Genomic DNA, 12,253 nt, shown 5'->3' with positions numbered 1-12,253 from the left:
TTCAGTGGCGAAGCCATCTGGTATAGGTGTTTTGTTCTTAGGTAGTTTTTTGATTACCAGTTCAATTTTGTTGCTGGTAATTGGTCTGTTCAGATTTTCTGTTTCTTTCTGGGTCAGCCTTGGAAGGTTATATTATTCTAGAAAGTTTTCCATTTCTTTTAGGTTATCCAGTTTGTTAGCATATAATTTTTCATAGTATTCTCTCATATTTTTTTGTATTTCTGTGGTGTCCATAGTGATTTTTTTCCTTTCTCATTTCTGATTCTGTTTATGTGTGTAGACTCTCTTTTTTCTTGGTAAGTCTGTCTATGGGTTGATCTATGTTGTTTATTTTCTTGAAGAACCAGCTCTAGCTTTCACTGATTCTATTGTTTTCTTCTTCACAATTTTATTTATTTCTGCTCTAATCTTTATTATGTCCCACCTTCTACTGACTTTGGGCCTCATTTGTTAATCTTTTTCTTGTTTCATTAATTGTGAGTTTAGACTGCTTATATGGGATTGTTCTTCTTTCTTGAGGTAGGCCTGTATTGCAATATACTTTCCTCTTAGGATTGCCTTGGCTGCGTCCCACTGATTTTTGTGGTGTTGAATTACTTGTTGTCATTTGTCTCCATATATTGCTTGATCTCTGTTTTTATTTGGTCATTGATCCATTGATTATTTAGGAGCATATTGTGAAGCCTCCATGTGTTTGTTGCATTTTTCATTTTCTCTGTGTGATTTATTTCTAGTTTCATACCTTTGTGGTCTGAGAAACTGGTTGGCACAATTTCAATCTTTTTGAATTTACTGAGGCTCTTTTTGTGGCCTAGTATATGATCTATTTTTGAAAATGTTCCATGTGCACTTGAGAAGAATGTGTATTCTGCTGCTTTTTGGGGTAGAGTTCTGTAGATGTCTGTTAGGTCCATCTGTTCTAATGTGTTGTTCAGTGCCTCTGTGTCCTTACTTATTTTCTGTCTAGTTGATCTGTCCTTCAGAGTGAGTGGAGTGTTGAAGTCTCCTAGGAAGAATGCATTGCATTTTATTTCCCCTTTTAATTCTGTTAGTATTTGTTTCACATATGTAGGTGCTCCTCTGTTGGGAGCATAGATATTTATAATGGTTATATCTTCTTGTTGGATTGACCCCTTTATCATTATGTAATGTCCTCTTGGTCTCTTGTGACTTTCTTTGTTTTGAAGTCTATTTTGTCTGATACAAGTACTGCAAATCCTGCTTTTTTCTCTCTATTAGTTACATGAAATATCTTTTTCCATCCCTTCACTTTTAGTCTGTGTATGTCTTTCAGTTTAAAGTGAGTCTTGTAGGCAGCATATAGATGGATCTATGTTTTTTTATCCATTCAGTGACTCTATGTCTTTTGATTGGTACATTCAGTCCATTTACATTTAGGGTGATTATTGATAGGTACATACTTGTTGCCATTGCAGACTTTAGATTAGTGTACCACATACTTTTTATCTATTCATCTACTGGACATTTAGGTTGTCTCTGTATTTTGGCTTTGTAAATAATGCTGCAATAAACAAAGCTCTGTTTTTAATTGAATGCCTGATTGAATTAAATAACTTTCAAATTTTATTTAGAATATTAACTTAGATATATGATCAAGTTTCTAAACTAAAAAACAAACTTGCAAACTTCAGCAGGATTTAGTATCTGGATGAAAGAAATGCAATGCCACAGTTAAATTTAAAAACACCTATCATTCTGGCATTATTCATCTTTATTTTTCCCTTGTGGCCAAATTTCAAGGTCAGAGGCAATCTTCCTCCCTCTCCCCACTTTTGCTCCACTCTGTCGATGCATTTGCATCTCTCTATATCTATCCGACTGCATTTGTCAGTAATGTACCTACAGGAAACTGGTGTAAGTTCCAGAGTTAAGTCATACACCAGTCCCTGGTTCATTTAACCTTGATCTCAGGATCAAGCTTTACTCTCATTGATGATTTCCTATGCCCTTACCCCAGGACCCCCATGTTTTATCCAAACTGACTCTAGGGCAGAGCCCTTGTTAGCCAGTTACTTTGGCTTCCTGATTTTTCCTCCTCAATTTCCTGGCATGGGTTACTAATAACTTTTAGATACACTTATGCCCACCCATACCTTGTGCCACTTATTGTCAAGACTCAAATAAAGCATTTGGTTCTGTGTGTTTTAATTGATGCTCTAGGGCAGAGGTCAGCAAATGACAGCTAGAAGGTGAAATATGGCCTGTTGAATGCTTTTGTTTTGTAGTCCATTGAGCTAAGACTGACTTTTAAATTGTTTAAATAAATAATCAAAGAATAATATTTTCTGACATGTAAATATATGAAATTCAAATTCATGTCCATGAATAAAGTTATACTGGAACACAACTATGCTCATTTGTGTATGTATGGTCTATTATTATCCAAGATCATAACAGAGTTGAATACTTCCAACAGAGACTATATTTACAGCCTAAAATGTTTATACTCATCTATTTACAGAAAAAATTTTCCAAGCCCTAGTCTAGTGTTCTAGATATCCTTGCCTACAAATTTTGTGTTGGCCAATTTTCAACCAGTTCCACTACATGCCAGCTGAATCCACCATATGCCTTGTTCTGTCACTATCCAAATGACAAACTTAATTGATCATGCCTAGTAAGGCATCAGCTTCAGCTCGGCAGGCAAGGGCAGCCTCCCCTTTCTTCAGCTAATTGCTGCCACCTTGCGTTGATAGAATATCACTAAACCAAGAGACTCCAACTAGGACCCTTAAATTGTACAGCCTGTAGGAACTAAACTGTCCTAACATTCCCCAACTTGGGGATATCCAGGTTTGTCTTAGTATCACTAGAAAATTTTGGGAATGAGGCTTAAGATAAAGCTAAAAAACAAGTTTCATGGAAGACTATATGCAACTAGGAAACAGCTCATCTGTCCAAGTTGCTTGTTTATTTAAACGTTCATAGAAAAAAATCAAAAAGAAAACTAAAATATTGAGTGGTTATTTTCAGGTGGTTGGATTGTGGGTAGTTTTTTCTTTTCTTTATGTTTTTCTATATTTTCTAAAATTTCAGTGTGTTGTATATGCTTTAAAACTGTTCTGTATTCATGTATGCAGACATGTGAATAAAAACATGAATTGATATAAATAACATGAATGAATATATACAGAATATTTTTAAATTTTCCAATAAGCTTTTACTGGTGGCAAATACTCTATCACTTATGTTTGTAAGAAGAAAAAGATTATTTTAAATATGCATGTGAATGATTATTGCTTTTAATTTCTGACCCTCTTCCTATATAGGTAGACATTTTAATTCTATTTTCACTAAAAACCAAAATGTGTGTAACCATAATCTTGATTCTCAGTAAGTACCCATATATGCTCAAATACATTATGCAGGCATCCTAAGATGAAAATAAGGACACAAATCAGATAGCAAGTAATGAAGCATATGTCACATTTTGTACTAATGAATCTCAAATCATGTAGGTTGAACTGAGGTATTCCTATTCTGACATTTTCAAACAGGTACAAGCAGACAAATGTCCCACATTTCTAACAAAATTAGAAAAAGTTTCAGCTCAAAATTTAATGTACTCAAAACTTTCCAGTAATGGATGAGGAGGCACACCCATGAATAAATTACAGAAAATACTGCCCTGTTTGTCTGTCACAGGCATAGATGGATTGTAGCAAGAATGAAACAAACCTGTTGATGTGCAAGGGAATGGCCACTTTTAAAAATAAACCTTTGCCTTTTAGAGCAGTTTAAGGTTCACAGCAAAATTGAGGAGAAGGTCATTTTTAAACAATATTCACTTAGGGGCAGCAGAGGTTTGGTAGAACTTACCAGGAAGTGTCTGGCATATGTAGCCCCGCTTACTGTCGCAGGTGTCATCCATCCATTTTCCCGCATCCTTTGATTTCCCTCCAATAACAACAACACAGTCAACCTGTGCATTCATGGAGAAAGGAAAAAGAAAAGTATTTTTTAAATCAGTTCATAATAAACAAAAAAATTTCCTCATCCATGACCTCCAAATATTAAGATCATTCTAATTCATTTGCAGTATGCTCAGTTCATACTCATGTTCCATGTATATCCCTCACACTGAGCTCTTGCTATTTTAATTGAAAACCAAATAGCTTTGGAGAAGTTTTGGAGACAGGTCTGAGAACATTTTACTCTCAAAAACTGTATTAATCTCTATCAAAATTTAGGAACCAAATATATGAGAATACCATTTCCTCTCCATATAAATTATCATGAGCTAAATCCCAAAAGAAGTATCCTATTATTAAAGGGAAATAGGCATAGTCTATATTTCTCATTGTTAACTTAATTTGTAGAAGTATATGGATTCAGAGCAAGTTGTTGGAATATAACTAGAAAATCTCACATCTTATTCATAATTTTACAGGGGACTATTCCAAGGCTGAGAAAAGTGTTTTCTGTGAATGTGTTTGTGATTTCAAGTTTCCATAGGATAATCCATAAGCCAAAAGTGAGCAAAAAATTCATGAAACCTGCGTCTTCATCCAGTGTCAGATTAAGATTTTGACTATATCCTGTGTTGGGCTTTTTTAACCTATCATTCTAATAATTACAGCTTATACTCAGCATCCAACCTATTGCTAAGTACTACACATGTATCACTTAACTTGAACTCCCATCTGTCCTGGCGAGGCTGGTGCTGTGAGTAAACCCATTTTATAGCAAGGCACGGGGAATGGAAGTAACTTGTCCAAGATTACACAGCCAATAAGTAAGAGTTAGGATTCATACCCAGGCATTCAGCCTCCTAGCATAGAATCTAACTACAGTGGTATATTACTTTTCAGCAAGGAAGGGTGCTGGGGCAGGAGTGCTCCCCAGAAAGGGCTCCTTGTTAATACAAAGCCACAAAGGAAGTAAAGATTGGGTACTGTCTTGCTTGGATGTAACACCTGAAACTTCTCTATGTGCCAGGCAAGAATGAAGAGCGAGGGCAGCACAATAATGATGGGAGCAGAAAGGCAGAAAGAACCCCGATCCTTAATAATGTGGTTGTGTTTGAGAAACAGCTCTGCCCGAGGCCCTCATCCACCACTCTCACAGCTTGCCCCACTGCTACAGCTGTCTCCCCCTCCTCCTTGCCTCCAGCCTCCCTGTCCCGTGAGCCCCAGCTCTCAGGGAATCCCAGTCCTACACTCAAAGACTCTCCACTCATCCTATCTCCCTTCTTAGCTATTCTTCTCTTCCATTACAGCTCAGAATCTTTGCTCTACTCCAGAAAACCTGTACACAACAAGCACATTTCCACCAACAAAATATATGGAGAGTTCTCTTGTACTTTCTATCAAACTGTATTTAATGCTCTCTATTTTCTCAAGTCCTGAAATTGTAACAATGCAGTATGTGTTTCGATTCCATTTTTGTGAAGCATAAACACATATTTTTATGTGCACTAAGAAAGAGTCTAGAAATAAATTTAACCATAAATTAGCAGATTTTGGTTTTGTTGTTTCTGCTTTTATGTTCTAAAAACAAAGTTCTTGTGCAAGAATATTTTTTTTTGCTATCCATAAAATTCACCTCTCATCCAGAAATCTTTCTTAGCAAACCTCACCTCACTCCGTCCTACTTTAACTTAGTAAGTTTTCAGCCCTCCTTTATGTAATGAGGATTCAAACAATATCTTCACAGAAATTCTTCTCTGATCATTATATAAACTTCTTGAGAATAAGACCCATAGCTGAATCTTTTTGCTATTGTTTCTCTCCATCAAATAAAGGGCTCTAGAGATAAGTGCTAACTGACTGGATCACTTTATCCCATAGTAAGTTTCTTTTTTCCCACGTTCTCCAGTGCTTTGTGATGAACTCTGTCCTCATGCACTTGCATTTCTTTACTATCTTCTTGCTTACATAAGATTTGTGGGCTAGCACACATGTAAGCTTCTTTAAGGTAAGAACAAAAACTTAGGTTTCTTCATGTTTCTCCTCAATGCCTAGTATGGTGTTTAATGTTGATTGGTTGACATTCAATGATAGGATTAAGAGTAGTAGAATAAAGAAAGAATAGTCTCTTAGGTTAACGTAAAAAAGCCCTTAGCATAGTGTTTGGCACATGGAAGGCACTCTACAAATGGCAGCTCAGTGATGATAGTGATGATGACATGATGCTGTCTTTAGAAGTTGTGGGAACTTCCAGGCAGGGCTGCAAAGACTACAGGCTTCAAGAGCTGAGGCAGTTGATGCGAAGACAGTTGATAATTTTTGGTTCAAGGGCACATCCTAACTGAACACAGGCCCACACTGCCCATTCCTTACTGTCACGATCTCCTGCCCTGCAAGCTGAGGAGTTCTTAGCTAAATTTATACCTCATCCCTTAAGGCTGGCTTCACCTGTAACAGTTAAAATCTACAAGGATACAACAGATCAAGGAGTAGTCTAGTTGATTTTTCACAGAAGATAAACTACAAATAAGATGACTTTAAGCAAACTGACTGTGTACGGAGAGGTGGTCTGAAACGGATATTTACATCTTCATAGGAAAGACTGCTCCTTCTTCCGCCAGGGTAACCTTTCCCCCAGTTTGTATAATGAACTCCTCGTCCATCCGTCCAAAGGAATGTATGTTCTGAATTCACATCATTCAGCCCAGTCCAGGCATTAAAAGTAGAGTCCTTCATGTGATAGGTAAGAAAGGCTGAAAGAAGTTTCACAAGATAATTTTATACTTTGGGGGAAAATATTTGAAACACACTTAACTTCAAAATACTGCACATGTGATTTAATGACTTTATGGTAATTTAAAAGCACTTGCCATGAAAATACATATATTCTGTCCTCGGCATCATGTTATTGCTTCAGCTTTGGACTTTGAAAAGTTTCGTTCAGTGAAAGTCTAGGTTTCGCTGGGGCCACTGCAGATTGCTTTGTGCAGACTGTGCCTTGCCCAGGGCACTCTGGCCCTGAGGCAAGGGACTCCGAAGTCCACCCCAGGCCCTACTCCCCATGTCCTACACCCTAATCTGGATTGTGGCTGCCTACCATTCTGCAGGGAGAGGTACATTTTTCTAATTCATACACAACCATCCTATGAATTAGCAGGTGTCCAGATTCTATAAATAATCTGATTGCAATAATTTGGAGTCAAAGAGGGCTCTTAATCCAGAAAAGTTCTGAACATGAAAACAGTTGTCAAAGGAAAACACTAGGCTGTCAGATTAGCACTACTTTGAATTGCCAAATCAGAAGAGCCACCTGATTGGAACTAGTCCTAAGTGGCCACTCCTGGGGGTTAGTGGCCATACACTGGGCATGAGTAGACCCAGGGGCATCCTGTTGTTGAGTGTTCATATCATTAGGAGAGAAGAAGATCTAAAGAAATTCAGAGAATATACAGCAAATATGGCCTCTTTTTTCCATATCAGTTCTGTGGCAGAGAGGAGGCAGGTATCGAGAAGCTGTAAAACGTTTATATGTACACATGCTACATTAGCCCCCCATTAGCCCATCCCCAGGCCTCCCACACCACCAGCTGCCTTACCTGACAGGAGCCATGGATACCTAGGTGAATGGGGAGCAGCCCTATAGAACAACAATTTCCAAATACGTTTGCTTAAACACCACTCTGAATGCAAATAGGAAACCTAATGACTAAGCACTTAGATTACTAAGGGCAAATGCACAACAGAGAGAAGCCCACAGAGATACAATTATATGTTTACTTATGAACAAACAATTCCATGAAAGGGCCATGGCTACATGCTTACTTTTCTGCAAAGTAGTAGAAGCAGTTACCACGTTGTTCAGAGATTTCTCAATTAAAAAAAAAAACAGAAATAACTTTTTTTGTTTTTTCTTCTAATATTTTTAAGAGAAAGAAGAGCATGGGTAGCTATTTATTTTGGTTTTATTTTATTTCCTAAAAAATCGTAACTGTTGCCCTATCCCCAACTTGACATGAAGTGTGAGAAAGCTCTACCTGCCAATATTGCAGCACTGACCTTTTTTCTGCCAAGAGCCACAATAAGAATTTGGCAAAGTGTGCCTGCTTTGCCAGGAATAATATTAGTTTATCTGAAAATGGTTTCCTTCTGCACATCTCTATACCCAGGTTCTACTTATGTTAATGCCAGGAATCAGCACTTTGTGGTTAAGAGAAGAAATCAATTATTGTGTTTCTCTGCTGGGTAGCTAAACCCAAGATATGGTAGACCAGTTAGAGAAATGTAAGTGTTATATTCCTCAATTTTTTTTTTTTAATGTGCTACGGTTTGACCTCCTTTTTTTTTTTTGGTGTCTGAAAAGTCGCTGAAAGGTTCTCAGTGAAACCTCAGTTGTTCTGTCATATAATGTTTTCCAAGAGAGCACATGGAAGAATTTATGGAGTAAAATAAACATTTGGCAGAGCTCCATACAGGGTTCTAGTGTCTTTCTTCTTTCTTACATTTTTTTGAGACATACCATTTTCTCCAGTAAGTGATTCTGAAAGTCAAAGAATCTGAGAACCAAAGGAACTTGGAAATTAGGCAGTCCACATCGCTACTCCATCATGCATAAATTTATTCAACATTTACTGATCAACTTCCATGCTACATACCTGTCAATATATATGACTCTATAGCATCCATTTGAGAACCTTCCAATATAAGCCTTTCACAGCTCCTCAAGAGAAGTCATGAAGCACCCCATCCAATCATATCTAATTGTTAGAATGACCTCTTAATTTTGAGCCTAAATCTATTTCCCCGTAACTGCCATTCATTGGTCCTAAGTCTTCCTTTTGAAGCCACACAGGAGTCCATATTCTCTCTTTTCCAGGCTATGAAACATGAGGGTCTTTCACACACTCCTCACTTGCTGCCGGCTGTGATTCCAAACCCTTCATTAGTTCAGTTACTTTTATCTGAATGGCCGCTGCTGAGCAACATCCTCCTAAAGCAAGAAGCCACTAATTCTAACCTAATAAGTCTTGTAGGCTCTGTGGCCCTGAAAGGGAGAAAGTGGAGAAGTGGTCAGGTACTTTTCCCAAACAGCAGTGTAATAAATTCTGTACTCTGCTCTATGGATAGAGCAAGTTTTCTCCAGTGCTCTTCTTCAAAGCTCTGACTTATACTTCTGTTTTATCAAAAAATTTTTCTCAATTTGTTCAAAGTTCATATTTAAAAATTAGTTTTATTGCATTAGAAATTATGTGACCAAGTGGCTAAAAGAGCAGTAAATGGTAAATCAGTATTTTCAAATGTTATTTCTAGGACTACTCTACTTCTTTGGCTCTTAGGGAAACAACTGGTTTGGTGGAAACAGAATGGAATTTAAGCTGGAAGACCCAGTATGATTCCATACCCTACCATTTACCTGGCAAGAACCTTGACTCAAGGCTCCCTGAATACTATAGTTGACCCTTGAACAATACAGGTTTGAACTGCATGAGTCCACTTATATGTGGATTTTTTTTCAACAAATATAATGGAATATTTGGTGGAGATTTACAACAATTTGAAAAAACGTTTTCTTTCTTTTACTTACTTTAATGTTGAGAGTACATAATACATATTCATTCAAAATATGTGTTAAACTGTTTATTACTGGTAAGGTTTCCAGTCAACCACAGGATACTGTATTTAAGTGTCTGGACTTAAAAGATATATGCAGATTTTCAATCTAATGGGAGTCACTATTCATAACCCTGCATTGTTCAAGGGTTAACTGTAGTTCTCCTTATGTGTTTGATTTTTTCCCCCTCTCTAGGTTTTACTCTGAAAGACTAAAAAAATCTTTTACTATCAGCAACATTCTACTGCTATAAGGAAAAATATTACATATTTAAGTGTATCTTTGCTTGTAAATGGCCTGCACACCTTGTTCTTTTTCATTGCGTATGGATACCAGATTTCCCCCAAATCCTATGCAAGCTTTTCGTGCCTCTTGCCAATTTTTTCTTTCTTCTTCAACAAATCCAAGTATTTTGAAACACTGGGATGGAGAAAAAAAAAAAGCATAGGGATTAAGTAAGGAGAAAAGCATTTGCTCTAAAGAAATTAACATTATTTATGAAGATTATAGCTAAACATAAACTTTCTCACAGCCAAATAGAGATCTAAAAAATTAAGTTACTTTTATTACCCACAAACTTTCTTTGCAAAGTTTTTCCCCCTTGGGAAAAAGAGCACAGCTATTTGGATAGTATTTTCAAGTATACTCTCAGTTTCCTTAGAGTATTTGACACGGGAATCTCCACCTACTCTTGCCTAAAATGTTCTAAAGTGATGAGTGAAGCCAAAGCTAACTTTAAGGCTGTAAGATTTGCACTGTCACTCTCCATATTGATCAATGCCAAGACTACAACTAATTCTCTTAGTACCTTGTTACTATAAAAATTCCAACCTTCCTTGCAACCTCCTGGGGTGGGGGGCGTGGTAGGAACAGTTGTGGTGTTGACGCTGCTGTTATGCCTCTGGCAGATGAAGGTGTTTGGATAACCACAATTAATGTCATTCCAAAACCCTGGCAAAGAACAAAATAGCCAAATTAGATTTATTTATTACTGATTTATTTTATTGTTACTATTATTTATTATGAATTTCTAGATTTACATAGTTACATTTAAAAACTTTTTTTGGAAACAGAGTTTATATATAATATTCTCAGAAATGACTTAGATGACAAGCATCATTTTTACCCAAGTGACTAGACAGGTCTATGCAATAATCTTTTGCTCTTTCACTTAAACTAAAATAGTTCAACTTTACAGAGTGATTCCCATGAGTCAAGCATATATTTGATGTTCCTTGTCTCTTATCTAAACAGCAATAACTAATAATAATAATCTGATAATACCTAAGCTTTATACATACCACACATTTATTTAGTGTTTTACATGTATTATTTCTTTGATCTTCTCAACAACAGATAACTTGTCATTATTCCCATTTTATAGATAAAAATATGGAGAGAGATAAAGTAGATACATGAACATTCTGGATATTTTCCTCAAATCAGAGCATGAAAAATGTTTTATAAAATAAGAAGTGAGAAGATTGCATCATTTATTAGAGTGGATGTTAAGCACCCATTCTTACAAACTGAACAGTATGCTGCTACAATTACAATTCTTCTTCATTGTCTCTTCCTTTTTTGACTAGGTTCATAATTTATTAGTTTTAGCCTAGGGGGATGTAGCATATGACACACCACACACAAAGCCAGTTCAGGAGGATTTTTATATTGTCTACCTGAATTTGAATACATGGTTACACAGTTTTCATCGTCGTTTGCAAAATTAGGTTCACCTGTGGCCCAAGCCACATAATCCACTTTGCTTCCATCCATCCAACTGGGAAAGAAAATTCAGGCATTTAACAACAATCCAGTAATGACAATAACCACCTAGTGGTGGGACTGGGTGACTCAACCCAGATGAAAGAAGCACAAGGGAGTTTTAGAGAGACCAGCGGGCAGATCTCAGGGGCGATCAGTGCTCCCATGACATACTTATCAATAACACCCAATGCCTTGGCTAGTCAGTCTCATTTTCCTTCCCTGGAAGAGGCTACCTTTAGTCTTGCAGTGAGAAAAGTAGGAATCCCAGTTACTCTGGAAGTGGGCCAGAAGCAGAAATCCTCCCATAGTACTTCTTAGGTCTGATTACCACAAAACAAAACCACCCAAAGAGAGGCAGAGAATATAGTTTTTCATTAGGCTCATTCTCTGATTTTTGTGTTTACACTGGTTTCTCTTAAGGTATGTGGGCCAATGCTTATTTTCATAAACTACACAAATTCAGAGACTGTTAGCTGGAAAGAGACCAAGAGATCAACGAATTCAACTCTCTCATTTTAGAGATGATTAAAACTGGTGCTTGTCCAAAACAGCTTCAAACATTTCTGATCTTTAAAAATAATGAGTGTGTGTCTAGGTCTCCATTGCGCGAAAATGACAATAATAGTCACCTGAAACAACACAGTGGCTAAAATATCTGTGCAGGAGCCAGGAAAACATATCTGCATTTCAAACTTAGGAGAACATGTAATAATGAACAAGGAAAGAAACCCCCAAAATGCACTAATTTCCTCCTTCCTGCTGCTTTTCCTGGCCCCTGTATCTAATGAAAAACAGCACAGTCTGTCCTTTGAAGGGAAAGCATATCATGAATTTGAAAGGGTTCCTCAGAGCAGGGCTGTTAGAGCAGTGAGTAGGGCAACATGAAGGCACCCTTCCGTCTGCGCACCAAGGACAGGGCAAATGGGCATCATAATTTTTAAGATAAATT

The 12,253-nt window shown here is 37.1% G+C and overlaps 1 protein-coding gene across 2 annotated transcripts in view; it reads right to left on the bottom strand.

The window, feature by feature from the left end:
- The window catches only part of MRC1 (mannose receptor C-type 1), a 102,210-nt gene that overhangs the window by 26,910 nt on the left and 63,047 nt on the right, over nucleotides 1–12,253 (bottom strand). For both annotated transcript variants that reach the window (XM_073229164.1, XM_073229165.1), the window contains exons 19-23: nucleotides 11,217–11,317; nucleotides 10,346–10,488; nucleotides 9,843–9,957; nucleotides 6,516–6,682; nucleotides 3,841–3,943 (exon numbers count right to left, since the gene is read on the bottom strand). In XM_073229164.1, the coding sequence (XP_073085265.1) occupies nucleotides 3,841–3,943; nucleotides 6,516–6,682; nucleotides 9,843–9,957; nucleotides 10,346–10,488; nucleotides 11,217–11,317 (629 nt within the window). The remainder of the gene's footprint in view (nucleotides 1–3,840; nucleotides 3,944–6,515; nucleotides 6,683–9,842; nucleotides 9,958–10,345; nucleotides 10,489–11,216; nucleotides 11,318–12,253) is intronic.

Source organism: Manis javanica, chromosome 2, assembly GCF_040802235.1.
Source record: "Manis javanica isolate MJ-LG chromosome 2, MJ_LKY, whole genome shotgun sequence".
NCBI lineage: Eukaryota > Metazoa > Chordata > Mammalia > Pholidota > Manidae > Manis > Manis javanica.
The sequence above is the reverse complement of the archived record's forward strand: the minus strand, read 5'-3'. Positions and strand labels throughout refer to the sequence as shown.